This window comes from Geospiza fortis, unplaced genomic scaffold (assembly GCF_000277835.1).
Source record: "Geospiza fortis unplaced genomic scaffold, GeoFor_1.0 scaffold81, whole genome shotgun sequence".
Classification (NCBI taxonomy): domain Eukaryota; kingdom Metazoa; phylum Chordata; class Aves; order Passeriformes; family Thraupidae; genus Geospiza; species Geospiza fortis.
Window position 1 is genome coordinate 8,192,605 of NW_005054318.1, and position 18,375 is coordinate 8,210,979.

Consider the following 18,375-nt stretch of genomic DNA (forward strand, 5'->3'; position numbering starts at 1 on the left):
GCTGAACCATCATTACAAGGTTTTTGGTGTAACTGCACCCATTGCAATATTTAATGAACTAAAATTTTAATTTAAATTCAGTATTAGGGGTGGAAACTGACTAGTAGCTTCCTCTGTTCCTAAACTAGCAATATTCATTAACTGCGATGATGATGTTCTTTGTCAAATACTACACATGTTCCCCAGTGTTTCGTATTTAACTGACAAGATTCTTGTTATTCTGGGTAGGCATTTGTACAATATGCTAATGGAAGCCTGTTTTGTGACTGTAATTATGATACAGTGAAATTAGAATCTGTAATACATTAAATACTTCTTTAGTTACAAGTGTGTGCATGGCTATGCTGGTACTATTGAAAGGCATTTAAAGAACAATGCAATCATCAGGCACCATCAGCATAGGATCAAAAAGAGAAAGACTGCTTAACAAATTTGATAACCTTCTATGACAAGGTCATCTGCCTGGAATTAAGGATTAGGCAGTGGATGTCATTTCTCTGGATTTTAGTAAAGCTTTTCAAAGTAGTAAATACTGTCCCTCTCAGCACCCTTCTGCACAAGCTGTCCAGCTGTGAGATGAGCTGAGTGTAAAACTGGGCTCCAAAGGTCATAGTCAATGGAACTACATTTGCTTGGCACCAGCACTGTTCCTCAGAGCTCAGCTCTAGTGTCAGTTGTGTTCAATGTGTTTATCAATTGTTGGGACCCAAGAACCAAATGTACCATTAGCACATTTGATGATGATACAAAACTGGAAACTGCTGCTGATTCTGTTGAGGGGCAAGATGCCTTGCAGAGGGATCTAGATAAACAGGAGCAGGGAAATTATTAATGGCATGAAATTTAACAAGTTGAATTGCCAGTTTCTGCACCTGGTATGGAATAATGCCAGGCACAAGTATGAATCAGGAGAGGAGTGGCTGGAGAGCAGCCCTGCAGAAAGGCATCTGGGGTGCTGGGTGACAGCAGCTCCATGTGAGTCAGCAGCTAGGCAGGCAAAGCCCAACCTGGGATCACCAAACCCAGCATCGCCAGCTGCTCAAAAGAGGTGATTATCCCACTGTGTTCAGAGTTCAGCCTCACCTTCAGCACTGGGTGGAGTTCTGGCCCCCACCACTTAAGGATGTGGTGTAATCTTTTTACACGTATAAAGATTACACTGAAACATTCCAATGCCAAGAAAAAAAAAGAAGAAAGAACGTGTCTTTTCACTGGTCCTCGGATGCATCTCCAGAGGACAACAAAGCTGGTGAAAGGGCTGGAAGGAGTGTCCTGTGAGGAGCAGCTGAGAACCTGAGGTTCATCTAGTTTGGAGAGAATGAGACTGAGGGGTGACCTCATTGCTCTCTAAAGCTTCTTGAGGAAGGAAAGTAGAAAGGGAGGTTCTGAGCTCTTCTCCCTAGTATCCATTGACAAGACACATGGGAATGTTCAAAGCTGCACCAGGCAAGGTTCAGACTGGACAAAAGGAGGCACTTCTTCACAAAGAGGGTGACCAAACATTGGAACAGGCTTCCTAGAGCAGCGTTTATGAGGTATTTGGACAATGCCTTTTAACACCATGCTTTAGCTTTTGATGAGCCATGAAAGCGGCCAGGCAGTTGGACCACAGATCATGGTTGGAGCAATCCCTTTCAACTGAAAGACTCTATTCTCTTCTAAAGTTAAAAAAAAAATTAAAACAAACACCTCAGCACCCAACAAAAACCCAATCAATCACAAAACTACCACCAGTAGTCTCTGATATTCAATTAATTGTGGGCATGACTCCACCAAGGTCTCTGACATTTCTGAAAGTGAAGATTTTGTCAGCCCTTCCATTCAGTCCAACTAATAAGAAGATGCCTTTTATAAGGTACATAAGGAGCACCAAAACCACCCCAGATCCAAGCCACTGATAGATAAAAGGGAAAGTGTGAATAACCTTGGTAAGCAGATAACGATACAGTATACTGAAGTGCTGAATAATTGGGATTTTTTAAATTGCAGGTAAACAAAGGTTTACTTCATAGCTTTTGTGTCAAGTACACAGCAACAGTATTTATTTCCACCACAAGATCACTTCAGAGTGAGTCCCTCCCAGCAGAAACACCCTATTTCTGCAGTTAAACATATGTCTTGGTTTTTTATGCCTAATAAAGAACACAAACTCACCAGGGTACAGAAGATGCATTGGCATTGTGCTATTGTTGTCATCTGCTCCACGGGGTATTCACCAAGGCAGAGCTTACAGGACACTAATGGGTCAAGTACCAAGTCCCAGGTAGGCCTGTATCTTGCTGTAGTCATTGCAGAGCAGTCTGAAGAACAGCACAAAAAGTAAAGATACTCCATTATTTCCTTATATTGATAGTCAGTACATCTCTGCCATCGCAAATCACAATGTCAGATATTGCCTGTTGAGTTTGTTTTTTCCAACAACCACACTAACCGGCAACAGTCAACTTGACAGTGCCAGCACTTGCATTCCCTTGTACATCCCCTGCCTGATAGAATTGGCATATAGAAAGCAGAAGGAAAAACAACCCCACACACAATACACTAAACACATGAAAGCAAACAGGAATACCCTTAGGTCACAGGCTTTTGTCACACATTACAAACACAAAAATCCCATTTCCAATTCCTGTGATTTTCATTACTAGCTACAAGTTTTCTCTCACAAACGTTAAAATTTTCTCATGATGTTCCTTAACCTCATCTACTCAGGCAAGACTCAAAAGGTCTTTCATAAACCAGGCATTTATTATGCCCTTTTCCAGCATGGTGATATTTCAACTCACAGAGCCAGATATTTTTGTTCCCAGGAGCATGACAGATCAATCAGTTTGCTGTTAATTTTAGCAAGAACAATAAATATTTTGAGTACACTGCAAGTTTTAGCCTGCAATTTCCTCCAACCCTTTCAATATGCTGAGAGCACAACTTTGCTGTAACAACAACCATCTGGGGCAAATAAGAGCACAAAGTGAGCTATAAGAAGAGGCTAATATAACCTATATATCACCCTCAAGACAGTGATAGGATAGGATCATGCAGAGCATCTTTATCCTAGGCTTCAGGGCCCAGATGGTGTGTTGTCAACTGACTAAGCAGAAAGAAAATCTCACACATAAGAAATGTATTCCCAAAGAGAAAAGCTAATTTATGAATTTTACATGAAGAAAAACAAAACAAAAACCCACACACTCCCCCAAAACATCTAGGGTAACTTATGGAGTACATCAAATTTTAACAACATATTTACTAGTAATGTTTTATCACTGTGACATTGACCTCCTGAGCATAGAAAATTCACATCCCAAGCTGTTGAAAGGTTCACATTATCATGCCTTTCTCCTTCCCAAAATTAGGTGGTTCCTTACCATCATTACACCAGCAGTTATGTTACTCAGATCATGGTTACAGTTTTTTCAGGGTTTGTTTTCTTTTTTTTCCTCCTTTTTTCCCCTCTGCCTCCACTACTCCTTGCAGGAAATGCTAATTTTTAAGTCATATCTGTGAACTTTGCAAACCTCCAGAACTGCAACAAACTAATGTTTACTAGACTAGATTTAGGCAAATGTTCAAGAAAAGTGTGCTTTTTGTCCCCCAAGAAATCATGTGCAGACTTCACAAACATTTATTTGAAGTCCAAGTCTTTGATATTCAATTAATTGTAGGCATGACTCCACCAAGGTCCCCAACATTTTTGAAAGAAAGTGAAGATTTTGTCAGCCCTCCCATTCAGTCCAATTCAGTAGAAGATGCTTTTTATGATGTACATAAGTACAATCAAAAGATTTTTTCCTAGTGCAGTCAACAGAGAGAAGGGGTGAGAGAATAAAGGTTAAGTAACCCCATTTCCAGAGCTGCTCTAGAGCACTTCCTCTGAAAGCCCACAAACCAACTCAACACTGTTTCAAAGCAAAAACATGGAACAGCCCCAAAGACCAGCACAAGAATAATGGCTCCACCTCACAAAATACTACTTGTGCTGTGCAGCCTTTTCTGAGACCTCAACATGAAAGTCCTACATGGTGATGTGAATGAAACCCCATAATTTCTAAGGCTACTAGACTGCTTCTATACTTCACCACTACTTTTTCATTTCACTCACAAATTACTAGCAAAACCAAATTCCTTCTTCCAAACTTTGGTTTATCTGACATACACAGATTCATGAGGTATTTGAGAAGTAGTGACCAAATACATCTGAACTGTCTGCTATTAGTTATTTGCTTGTCCTGCCTAGTCTATTGCATATCTGATGGGTATGGTTCCAAGTAGATGAAATCAGGAAATGACCAACAGAGGACAGATTACCTTAAGGATGCACTTGCATACATCAGGCAGACCAAAATCTCAGCAAATTTTATAGTTAAGATGTAGAATCTGACACAATTCAGACTAAAGCTCACTGAATGTATGGCATGGTTCAATTCGGGAAAAAGAAATATATCTATTCAGAGTGGGTCAATAAGTGACAATAAAGGGAAAATATCAAGCTTTCAGCCTCAAGGCTTAGCCTCATTTTCTAGGATATTCAATAGAGGCTTACTGGTATCACTGTGGTAATTCCACTTCTGCAGAACAACTATACTGCAATAACACCTCACTGGCAAATATTTTGCCTCTTTTTTCTTTTGCAAAGCAAGAATCAATCAAATTAAAATGCCTTTCAAGTTGGCTTTCAATAGACCAGCAGAAATCAGCCGTCCCATACAGCTGGCATGTATTCCATGCTGAATTCAGCCATGGTGATAACTGAGCAAAATCTGAATTCAGCCTCAAATGGCAGCAGAGCCATTCCTGCTCTCCCCTCCTTGCCAAACACCTTCTTTTAATAAAGAAATTTTACATTCACTATGGGGCAAGGAGAGGACACAATGTCACTGATGCCATTAAAGCAAGGACCAAGAAATTTGCCACCTAGCCTAAAAAGGCTTGTACAAAAAACCTCCACACCCCACTGGATCATCTCTCCTGGGTACCCCTGTAAAGGAACAGAGAATGAAGCTTTTCAATGCATGGACTCGTCTTGTTTCATGATCATCCAGCACACTGGATAATAATAATAAGCTTCTCTGTTTACATCACAACATTTAAAAAAGCTTATAAAAATAAAGCATAAAACCAAGCCACAAACTTGTAAGAGAAAAGTAGAAAAACACCTTCTTTCAAAACCAGATTAAAACTCCTATTGTTCCACAACTGTGGCCTCTTATGGCTTCAGATTGCATTCTCATGCCTTCTAGTGATGTGCAATATCTCAGGAAGAATGCTAAGTAATTGCAAGAAAGATAAGGTAACTAAAAGGATTTCTAGAGGAACAAGATATTGAAAAACATCTTGGTGTGTCATTGTGTTGAATGACAGCACTATTTACACAGCCAGTAGAAAAATCTGCCCCATGGTTTGGCTATTTACTAGGAGGTCCCAAGAAATAATGCTAGTGAAGGTACAGCTCAACAAACCCCAGCACACTAAATATGTAGTTCACTGGAGATTGTGTTGCTTGCCAAACTCAGTCCAAACAAATATTGACAGCAGATACACCAAATCAGACTTAGAGGCACGGAAAATCAGAAGAGAAGTTGGTCATCAGTTCAAACTCCCAATTCTACTGCAGTCAAGTTCAATCCCATTTATGTATTTTTGCTGACTGTGGTCAGCAAAACGGTAACACTGAATTTGTAAGATATACGGTTAGATAGCATGTGATTTTCTGGGAAAGCATCCCAAAGCAAATGGGAAGTCAGAAGGAAATAGCTTTAGAAAGAGTTTGTTCAGAGCAGTCTTTCATAAATAATTAACAACCTGACTAATGACTGTTTAATTCTTCAATCATGTGCATGTCTACACTGAAAGGGAACCTCTGCGTAAAGAGGGAGAAGGGACTGAAGTCTTCTTACTGTAATAACAAAATATATACGAATGTGACTCTTAGGCACTCCTGGAGATGTGCATGGAAAGAAAAGAAAACTTTCATTATTTCTGAAGAATTAATGAATTAAGTGAATATGAACTATTTCTGAACAGTAATCCCTCGGCTTTTGGTCCGCCTACACAGACTACATTTTCTAGTGAGAACAAGTGGCTGATAACATCTGAATAGAACAAATCTTTTTAGGCCTCAAAGAGTTGCAGAAAACAGTGAAGCAGAAATACTGTGAAAACTTCTAAGGAAGCAGAAAATAATGCAACTTTCTTCATAAAATTCATTCAAGAAATCATACAACAATATGATTTTTTATTGTACACTAGTCAAGTATTTCACAGCGTTGTATATTTAAACTGCAATTGCATCATCAACACTTAGGATGCATGACTGCCTATGTGAGAAGAGTGACTAGAAAATAGGGATAAATAGAAGTCATATGCAGCACACTTGCTGGTGGGTCTTTTCCACCAAGCAAGACTCAAAATAGAGATTTCAGCAGAATCTCAATTTCAGCTTTAGGTCAGGGATGAGTTTAATTTCTAAATTAACGGCCTCAGTTCCCACTCCTACCAGACAGATAGTTAATCAGGTACACTTAAGTCACCTTCCTTATGGAGTTAACTTAATCTGAATTTATTGACATGATGAAAAGCATGAAAATAGAAATCAAAGGAAGGGACTTAAATGGTATTTAAAATTTGGTCTCAATCTTCTTGTCCTTCTTTATCAAAATAACTCCAATTAAAGTAATACGGGCTACTAGATGAAATCAGATATCTGCTATAGTACAGTTTTAGTATTGTGGATAAATATTTATAGATTAAAATAGTATATAATACAGACTGCATTTCCTCCTATATAAAGTCATCTGTTTGTACAATTGTATGGATTTTTTAATGTATGAAGTATGTTTCTATACTATACATTTATACCACTAATATTTATAACAATATAAATCCGTACAAAAAACTACATATTTTTACTTACGTGGAAGAAGCCCACAGATGTCTGAAGTGCAGTCATCTGTAGAAAGATTACTACAGTGCACTCTGGAACTGACAATGCCTACCACTTCTTTTAAGTCAATATTTTTGACTTTGAGCCTTCCTCTGCAGCCACAGCTGTGGCTCATCACACATGATCCCACAGCTATGGGCTGTACCCTCAGGGCAGCAGGGACTACCCCTCGTGATCCAGGTGGCTGAGGGCATTCAGCAACAGTCCTGCGGCTTGCATTATTTGCTACCCCTCTGTCAGAGCTAGAACTTGATGCCATTTTTCACTGCTCCAAGGCTTTTCCAAAGATCTTCAGAAGGATCACATGAAAGAAGCCTACATGACATAATTGACCACTTTGCAAATGTTTTGTGTTGGTGGCACCAGTTGTTATTATGCAACTATATCACAGATAAGGTCATTTTAAAGTCACTTTATATAGCAAAATAATTGTTACATCCACCACCAGGTAGATTTTACAATAACAAACTGGCAGGCAGACTCCATATCTCTCACTTATCAGTCACAGTTAGTTACTGGCGTCTATCACTGCAGTAGCTGTGTCTCCAAGTCTTCATCTTCACAGAACTGCCTGGTAAAGCAGAATAACCCTCTCTGACAGGTGTCAGTCACACTGACACAAGACTGATTTACATGGATGTTTAGGGATTACTAACTTCAGAGTTTTGATGCCTGCCTTCCTTACATTCTTAAATCCTGTCAACCTGTCAAATGCCTACCTAAGTCTCCAAACTCATTCATAAATCTGATCCACAATCAACTGCACAAGTCCGGCAGATAGGTATCATCCTTTGAATTCCAGACAATCCCACTAAAGCCACATTCTTTATTCCAGCAGTATAAGAGGCTGCTATTTATAGGCATAACTTTTCTACATGTATGAAACTTCAACTTAGAGTAGTGCAGAAAGTCATATCAGCTTTGTCTATTGTGAGCTCTTCAGACCTAGCCTTTAAGTCCCTACACAGACTAACCACAAATTTCAACCTCTCCAGATTCTTATCTTCAAGCTATTCCAAGGCCCAAGCCCAGAAGATATAAAAGACCATGTATAAAAGCTTTAGAACACTATCAACAACTGCAGTCTACCAGACAATAAAGCACATGCAAAACAAAATCTTACTTTCAGTTGAAACAATTATTCGAAGGACTTTAGTCCACTCATGAGTAGCCACTATGTTTCTTTGCTTTACCTCCCTGACTGATAAAATCCTGTATTTTAAATATTTATATATGTATCATATACACACACACATATATGTATATATGTGTACAGATATAGTGTATAAATAAAGATTAAATGGAAACATTCCAATGCCAAGAAAAAAAGAAAGAATGTGTCTTTGCACTGACAAATGGTATCTGAACAGTAACATTGAGTGCAAAACAGAATAAATCTAGTGGATTGCTTCAGGGACAAATCACTTTTAGGGCATGTTAAAAGAAGAAAAAAAACTTACACCATTTTCTTTGCTAAATATCTGGGTAAATTTTTTCTTATTTGTTTTCTAGGGAAATTAGAATATTATATACAGCAACCACCCCTGCCAAAACCTTAGACAATGGAGTTTGATTACTGCACAGACCATAAAAGATGTTAAGATTAGAAAAGCAACGGACAGTTTCTAGATCTATGGATATGAGAATATTGCCTATCAAATACATGGGTGGGTAGAGAGGAAAAGATATTATTGCGACAAATACAGAAAACAAGAGATTGTTAAAACTCCTCCTTCAAAAGAATACTACAAATAGACATGCCATAAGCTGTCCATGCAGAAGTGCCCCAGAGAGCTAGATCCTTGCACATATTCCAAAAAATACAATCAGTGAATGTGACAGAGCCAAAGACTTTCCTGACCTTGCATTTTCCTATGTTTGTCACCAGCACTGGTGCCACTGTGGCTTCTTGTAGCACTGCCAAACAGCAGCAACCTGAAATAAACTGGGTGAGGCTCTTATTCAGATCCTGTAGGCAAGGGTGAAAACATTTCAAAGAAAAAAAGAAAATCACTTAATTTTATCTGAAAGAAACTGTAAATGGGAAAAGCAAACAGGCAGAAGGGAAAGAACTGGAAGAGTCAAAGGTAAGAAAAAATAAATATAATAGAAAGGAAAGTGGTATAATAAGTAAAACAGTTGAAAACATAGGAAAGACAGGAGAAATCTTGAGAAAATAGCTGAAATAGATCAACTTCCCAGCTCATCTCAGTAGTGTAGTTCTGTACAGAGTAAAATAACAATTGAAATGGAATCCCTCTGCAATATGACCCAAACATTCAATATTCCCAAAAGATGACACAAACAAAAGGACAGGTGTGTAACTACTAAAGAACATTGCTCAGAATTCATGTGTCTAATCAATGTTTGTTATCTAAGAGATTATAAAAGCATTGGAGCAGCAGATGACCTCAGGCAAAAGCTGGGAAGCCCTTGCATTATGCCATTTCCCAGTACTGGAGTCCTAGATCCTCTGCACACCTCAGAGCCCTCTCAGCAGCCAGAGGCACAAGGCTTAAGATAATTTGAAACAGTGAAGTCAAGATGATACACATTTTAAAGCCTCCTCATCTCTGCTGGATGGGAAAACTCCATCCTGTATAATATGGGAGAAAGGTCTGGACACTGTAGAACTGGTTTTGCAACTGGATCTAAAATTGGCACGAGTGCAATATGTTTTAGTCTGGAGAGAACAAGCCTGCCCATCTCATTTTCTTGCTTTAAGAGTCATCAACCTATTAGATACTTATTAGAGACTTCCGAAGCCTCACTGCAGTGAACCACTGCCTTTGAATACTGAGGCAAATACCAAGGCACCATATGTGAATTACTGTATAGCTACAGGTGTATAAAATATAATATACAAAATATATACGAAGGTGAGGGAGGTCACAGGTTAAATCACTAACAGACAAAATGTTTAAGCTCTGAGTATTTTAGAGAAGGGAACATTAGCTGCACACAGAATAGGTCTTAAAGTGAGCCAAGATGAAGCCAACCTAAAGCAGACTGATCTTAAAGTCAGTTGTAACCTAAGCACAGCTGCAACAACCCCACAGTGTAATCTGGCAGTCAGAAGTGACTTGAGACCAAATAGTGTCCTAGCTTGTAAAGGCCGCAGTAATAAGAAGGGCACAGACAATTCCACTGCTTTCTAGGGAAGCATTTTATTATTTTCCAGAAATCCCTAGACCACCCACTCAAAATCAATTGCTTTGCTATGTCTTTCCTCCCATCCCTTATATTTCCCCATGTTTTTATTTCCTCTTCCCCAACTCTTTTCCCCTCCACCCCCTTTCTTCTTTCCTCCAATTCTTTCCCTCCCCTCTGCTTACAAGAATTGATGAATTAATGCACTCTGGGCTGTCTCCACACAAGCAATAAATCAGTAAGGAGCAGTTTGAAGCTCTGACATACCACAAGCTTTTTCCTTCTCCACAGCTGACTCTCCCAGAAAAGTAAACCCATGTTTACATGAAGTCCAAATAACACCAAGTTTGAGCTCTGTAAGAGCTTTCTTCCTGGGGGGAAAGAGAAAAGCCTTAGAGACTTCAAGCTAGAAACCACATTTAAAGCTATGCAAAGTTATTGTGAAACTGAAAATATGAGCAAGGGGAATGGAGCCCTAGTTCTGACTGAGACACTTGGACCACCTCTCAAAAGGAAATCAAAACTGTTCTTCTACTTGCAACTATGACAAAATGCCTGCTTAAGGCATGCTGTATCTCCATTGTGCTTCACAAGCCTCAGATGAGTACATGGGATTGAAAGACCCACCACAAACGCTCTCAAGGTGTCACTTGCATACTAACAGTGGAGCTCAGGTTTGAACAACAGCTCCTGCACTAGCTGTAAGGCAGCACATATCCAAGCACTGTCCCTTCCTATGCTAGACCTGAAATGCAAAGCAGATATGCTGCTGGCTGAAAGCATCAGAGTGGGGTGAAGTATGGTTAACTTCCCTGTAGCTCTTTGTTCCTTTGACTCAGTAACAACCACAAAATTTCAGGTAGGTAGGTATTGGTAAGAGACAGCATCTTCCACAGCTCTCAGTATGGACAAGTTCCTGGTCTCATGTCCCACATCTACCCCTCAGAGATTAAAGGTTTCCCTTGCTCTGAAGAGTTATCTTCCACAAGAGGGAGAAGAACCAAGAGAGCACATTTAATCAATAAGAGTAGAAAGAATGTACTGCCAAAACACAGGAAAAGTCCTCATAGAGTAAATTTTTATAGATGTGTTTTGTGCACTCATTACAATCACATGGAAAGTTACTTTTACTTTTTCCAAAACTATTCCTAAAACCAGCAACTCTAGTGAGAAGTCAGACAGCTTCTCTTCCAAACCACCAGCTTGTGTCATACTGTTTCACCCTGTGAATTAGATGACACGGTATACACACTCATTCCCCATGCTGGTGTGACACACAGGACTAAGCATAAGGAAAAACTTAGGATGGGATTTAGACTGCCCAAGATAGTTATGCTGCTGCTGGTGCCTAAAGAAGCAGATTTTCAGATAACTGCCTACACTACTTATTCAGAGAGAGGAAGGAAAGTGATTCTGAAGACCTTCAGAGGAAGACAGTGTTTCTAATACCAGGCACCTCGGTCAAGGGGAAAAAACCCACACAAACAGGAAAAAAAAAAACCAAAAAAACCACCACACATGTTTCTGTAAGAATTCTGTCCCCTAATAATAACCAAATGACTTGAGCTATGCAGTGGTCTGAATTATATATCAGTACATATACCCCTCCCACTACCACGAACACTGAAAAAATTGATATAGCCTGCTCAGTACTTCCTGCAGACAGGATTTAGTCTGATCAACACTAGCTGCTACTCATTGTTTTTCTTACTTAGTCCTAAATTTAAAAATAGATAAGAGAACAAAATATTTTTATCATTATTCATATATTCTGATACTTTACATGACAAAAATTACAACTATCAGCTAGGACACGTTACAACAAATCTCTAGCCTGATACACTTGATGCCTCTGGATTCAAATCTCTCTTTCTGCACAATTCAAATCCAATCGATTATTCCCCAGCATCCCCCTAGAAGTTGTCTTTTTAACCCCTGTTGTTCCAATTTCCTCCTGCTCGAAGGAGCCTGCCCTCTTCCCATCATATCATCTGTAGCCCAATCCAGTTCTTCACTCTCACTGTCCTACTAGGCAACTGGCTGCTCCTTTCCTCTCTGGCAAAGGGGCAAGCACAGTGCTACAAAATTTAATTATATGTTGGTCTATGTTACTATCTCAGCCATGCCACCTTGATGAAAAAAAGTGGTGTTTGTTTCCAAGTTTTATCTTGCATATCCAGAATTCCAACTATGTGTCTCCACGTCTTTGTATGACAGCCAGCACATGCCTGTGCACAGATATGTCACTCACATTGGCCAGGAAACTTAAAGACAGATGTTTAATATACAACAGTGCTTGGATTAGGGACAGATGCTTAGTTTCTCTCTCTTCTAAATGATGGTCTGGTCAAGTCATTTAGCACAGGCCTTGCAAGAGCCTCAACAAAAACATTCAAGGGAAAGTTCTTATGTCAGTGTGAACCACTAAGTTTGCATGCAGAAAAAAAAAAAGAATCTGATGATTAGAACATAAGAGTTATAAGGAACAACTGATAACCTCTTCTGTCCCAAACTTACTGCAGATCTGAACAGCTCATGCAGCTTAGTCACACAGACACCTCAGATGGTACCTACCAACCACATGGGCTGAGCAGAGGATGGGGGGGATGAGCAGTGCATTAGCTGCCTGAGTACATGTTTTCCTGCACTTCTCCCTCTGCAGAGAATCAGCATGTAACAGTACTCTCAGGGGTATAATAAATTAGCCTCAACATCAGCCCCAGCCCTAATTCTTCACAGTAATATTACTGTTGCACAGTAATGCTTCCAGCTCCTCCCTCCCTATCTTAAAACAACATTTGCAGTACAATACACATATAGAGCCCTCATTTACTGCAGAAAGCAGCAGCACATGGCAGAGACCGTGCCTAATGCCTCTGCAACCACACAAGCAGAGATACCAAAACCAAAGACTGAAGTACTGAGGGCACATAGAGATAACTGAAAGCATAACAGGGAAGGAAAAAAGAGCACAGAATCACCACAGTGATGGAAAGGCTCCCGTCAGGGCTCCCCTTGTCTAGGTAACAAATACAGTAAGTTACAGACCTCTTGATTTTGGAAACATATGCAGAGAAATTCTATTGTGATTTCCTCTGTACCACTTTCTACACGTGAGGACAGCTCAAAAGTCAATAGGCGTTGGTCTCTGGTTTATTACTTCTAGTTTACATTTAGTTTTCTCCTTTTACTAATGAATAATTGTAGCAAATTAAGATCAAAAATTAAATTTTGGCACTTGAACTATAGTTTCCTTCCTCATTTACAACAAAATGTTAAGAACAAGCTTCTGAAAGCTCTACAGCAGCAAATCACTTTACTAAATAAATTAATCAGTAGGACTAATTTAAGAGGCAGTAGGCAGAAACTGACACACAGAAAGTTCCACCTGAATATGAGGAAGAACTTCTTTGTTGTGGAGATAACTGCACAGGAACAGGTTTTCCAGAGAAACCTGGAGAAATTCAGTAACTGTCTGAACACAAATCTGTGCCATGTGTTGCAGGATGACCCTGTTTGAGCAGGGAGGTTGGACTGTATGATCTACTGCAGTCCCTTCCAGCTTGACCCACTCTTATTTCAATCTTTGGGATTTTAAACCTTTACTATTACAGAAGAGACTTGGCTTTTGAGTTACACAAACAGAAGAGATGTCAAAAGTTATTCTAGGAATATACCAATAGAATAAGCTATCAAAAAATCAGTTAAATAAAGCTTTTCTAACATCAAGTTAGCAAAATCAATTTGAATTGCAATAAAAATATAAATAAAAAAGTATGGTACCTTAGCATGGCATCTGTGTATTAGTGTAGCCTAGCACTACATAGCACTGTATTGCTATGAAGAGAAAGCTGAAGGTACTTAAGACAATCCCTTACATCTTCTACATACTCCCATAATTCATCCTGTTAAAGAGGGAACACCTCAGGTACCAATGGCGCAGGCATTAATACCTAGTACACGAGAGTACTTTGCTGTAGATTTGGTATGCAGTGCATGTGACAGCCTACTCAAGAGAGGAATTGCTTGCTATTGTTTTGCATCATCTCCTAGCACTCCTATACCATATTAACCCCTTCCCCAAATTAACACAGATGTTGCAACTGATAGCCAGTCCTGGTGTTCAGGATACACCCCATGCTGAACATCTACTGGAGCACTTTTGGGTTTTGTATCTGTACAAACCACCCACATCTTGCTCAATCTGTAACTTTTACATGCTCCTGCACATGGGCAGGAAGGATGCTGAAACACAGTCCCCACTACACATCTTGTGGGTCATAATGCTGACCTGCTTACTAGCAGAAAGCACACTGGGCACACAGATGGAAAACACCTACTTGCTCTTCAGTTTCCCAGCAGAGAGATCTGATTTGCTGCATAAAGAGACTGAAATTCGCATAGACTTATTCTGGCAAGGACAAAAGCATTTTTAGTGCAGCTTAACCTTGTGGTTATTATTCTAAGGGTTTACAAAAAAAAGCTTTAAAAACAAAAAAGTAAACAAAGAGCTTTTCAGTGAGTCCTGATGGTTTTTAGAAGAAGTGAAATTATCAGAATTAAGTAATCTTATTTCCTAAAGAAGGAAATAAAATAAAGCAGTGATACTTATATTTTAAAAGCATTTACATGCACAATATTTTCCCTAAGCCACTTCATAAAATGAGCTCCTTCCAGAGGTAAAAATGATCAGTCTGTCCATTACCAAAAAAGTAACTAAAAAGGTAACTAAAGTTTATCCCACAAAAACAAAACCCAGGAAAAGGCTAAGAGTTCTTTGAAAACACGTTTCTCCTTATGTAAAATAACTGTGTCAAGCCTTTTACCTTGGACATTGGTTATGTCTGCAAAAAACCTTTTCAGGACATTGACATATATTCATATAGGTGCTCAGAACAGTCCCAAACAAGTTTATTAACAGAAATAACTGCAAATTCCTCTGGGGAAAAGATTCTCTAATGTTTGCATGGCGCACACTGCAGTGGGCCAGAAGTTACAGAAGTTTACATCAATACAAACAAGCTGTAAGACAATTCAACTAATAGTAATAGCCTTGGTACTAAATTCTCTGCCTCAGAAAACATGAGTAGCTGAATTTAGTGAGCAACCATTTTTTTTTGTTTGGGCATCAGGAAGCATCCTGATACAGTATTTGTCCAAGCAGTTCTGATTCCTGTAGCTTCCATCCCTTTGTATACAGTCCAAAAAAAGTAGACCAATCAAGTCAAGTTAACACTGAAATAAGGAATAAAGAAAAAAAAAGGCTATTTTTCTTAAAAAGTTATTATTAAAAGACTGAATTTTAAAGTGGTAGGCAAAGATATTCTACACTTCCCAGAGGTCAAGTGTACATTTCAGATAGTAGGAAACTTTCCAAGTTCAACTCATGCTGTCCCAAATCAAACAAGACACAAACCACAGAAGCCTGCCCTCTTTCCAGCTGCTGGGAAGATCACAGATGAGGTTGTTCATTATGGTCCCAACCAAGTAACATGGCACACACACCACCGCCCACCTCTTCAAACATACCTCTCTATTTAAAGGGAATCCAATGTACTAAAAAAATATATATTTTTAAAGTTCTTTAGTTGTTACTTTTTCCTATTTACTTTAATGGTCGAAGTGTTTTATGTTCAGGACATTGTGAAAAAACAGCCAGAGGTCTAAAAGACTGGTTTAAAATAGACATTTAGGGAAGAATTGCTGAAGGGGTTCTAAACCAAATGACATGGATTACAATCCACTGTTTAAAATTAGGTTTTGTGGTTGGTTTTTAGATATTCCTAGCAACAAACTCAATCTGACTGCTCTTTCTTGGCTGAAGTTATTGCACCTAGCAATCTAAGAGGCCAATAATAGAAATTTCATTTTAAATATGGCTATTAATGTTCCTAAATATAGTCTACCACATGACTGACCTGTTTAACAGGCCTTAAGTCATTCTCTAGGTTTTGTTGGTGTTTGGTTTTTTTGACCAAAGACAGTAAATGCTTGACTAGGACTTAAAAATTTGACATACTATTGGGATTAAATAGTTTGTCAATATTAAAACTATGCATTAAAAAAAAAGCTTTCAGGAAGGAACTAAACCTGGAACATGTTGCATGTTTAACGACAACAGCCCACCACCAAAGAACAACTGTTCTTTGAACAGAACAACTGTTGAACCATCAAAGGTAGCCCACATTTCTTTTCTGAAATCCTTGGGTAAATCCTACATTGTCTGCTAACAGTATTTTGTCCTAGTTAATTGGCACAGGCAGCCCTTGAGTTTCTTTCCAGCAGGAAACCAATTAAATAGATGCAAGAGCAAAGCAGTGCTACTTTAAAAAAACAAACAAGAGAGAAGAGCACAGGAGCTGGCTGCTGCTTCACCAAAAGAGCTGGAACAAGCCATTCCTTCAAGACGATGAGACACAAAGCAGTGTATCTCCTTTATGCTGGTGAGCACAGATGGGAGCAAGAGCATCTCCACTTGAACCAAGGCGCTTGGTGGCCTTCAGAACTCACTGTGCTGGGAAAGGCTAGAGCAGAGCAGTGTAGGAAGAGCCTATAATGCAACAGAATAAATTCAGGGTTTTTTTCAGCCACAACAAACTCTGTTCTAGATGGGGAATAGGGAGGATTTAGCATCAGACATAGGGAATCAACTGTAAGCCAAGGCAGTGCTACATAAACTCTAACCCCATGAAGTCTAACGGCTGAAGTCATGCAGTTGAGTTAATAGGGAGTTTGGGAATATGACTGACAAAACAACTAGGTCAGTAACTACCAGCACATTCATAATCTATCTGCACTTGAAAAGAACAAAAACCCCAAACCCCACTAAAGAAGGCCCATGGGAGACAGTGAAAATGAAAAGGATATGTAGACCAGGAGTCATCCAAATATTAGATTTAAAACATATTAAGCAAAAGCTGAACACATGGGGCTTCTAACCATGTGGTTGTTAAAAACTAATAAAAGTAACCAACCATTTGTAAAAATAGCTAATAAAGAAGTATAAAAAAATTGAAGGACTATAAAAGGAATGAATATGGACACAGATAAATGGCACTAGAGTAAGAATTCATTGTGCTGGGCAGAGACTCCTTCGCCCAGGTACTGAACAGCAATACAGGCTCTCATACGTGGGCACAACACTTTAATACTGGGCAACAAACTGAGCTTAACTTCTAACCACAGATCTGAATCACCTGAGCTGGCTTGAAGAAGATGCTACAATATCTGCTGGTGACCTGAAATAACCAGGAGGTCTGGCTTCTTGCAAAGACAACAGTGGTTAGAGAGTTAGCAGATGGAAAAAGCAGGCAAAGTGGTATGTAGTGCACAAGACAATATAATTATCCTGTGACACAGACAGTTTGTGCTCTCTCCTGCCTTCCCTACTAACACTCAAAATGAAATGCTCTCTTCTGTGGAGACTGGCTTTGCTGTTTGGTTAAAGAAAGCAGTGTTGAAAAGTAGCTGTTGGGCTTGGAACAGAAAGTGCTGAGGTTTGAGAGGGCTCCCAAGTGTTTGGAGAAGTTCTTTCCATACCCCCTGAGAAAACCAGCTTGCTTGCGCAGCTTATGCCTGACAGACCAGCCACCAACCTGCTTCCTCCCCAGCCCTGAGCTCAAGGCTTGACAGAAATGGCAACCAGCACCTCAATTTATAACAGAAACATTAAAAGGACTGCTGAATGATATGGAAAGCTGTAAATCAGCCTTCTACCATGACAGAAAAGGATGAAGTGGGAAGCTTCCCTTTCTGAGATCCAGATTTCTCTAGCAGTTTCATTCCCATTGGCAGTCCTTATTCTGCAGTGTTACTTCAAGCCAACCAGCAAATTTTTTAGAAAATTGAAACTGGATTGAGACATGCAAAATGCAAGCCAGAAGAAAACAGGAAGAGATGAATTTGTAACTACTAGGGATGGGAGGAAGATTTAGTAATACTGACATGACACGAACACCAGAAAGAGCTATCAATTCTTGTTAGGATCAATACCTTACCAGGAGAATGAAAAACTGTTCAGAGAAAATTAGAGGCTCCACTGTAATGTCTGAATCTAGGGACAAGAAAATTTCTCAAGTACTGCTGTAATGGAGTTGTATACATTGCATTAAAAAAATAGAAAAAGTGGAAGAAAGCTTGTGAAAGCTTAGGAACCGACTGTTATGCAGCAACAAGATTCTGTTGCATAAGACAAAAAAATTGCTGCAAGGTGTGCAGTGGTTACTTAACGTTATAAAGGTCAAAATACACAACAGCAGACAAGTGTCTTGATTTTTGCCTCTTTC

At 39.3% G+C, this 18,375-nt stretch overlaps 1 protein-coding gene across 1 annotated transcript in view; it reads right to left on the bottom strand.

Moving 5' to 3' along the window:
- RNF144A (ring finger protein 144A) overlaps nt 1–18,375 on the bottom strand; it is a 45,459-nt gene that overhangs the window by 23,005 nt on the left and 4,079 nt on the right. The window contains exon 2 of the mRNA XM_005420303.3: nt 2,155–2,300. Within this exon, the coding sequence (XP_005420360.1) occupies nt 2,155–2,289 (135 nt within the window). The 5' untranslated portion in view covers nt 2,290–2,300. The remainder of the gene's footprint in view (nt 1–2,154; nt 2,301–18,375) is intronic.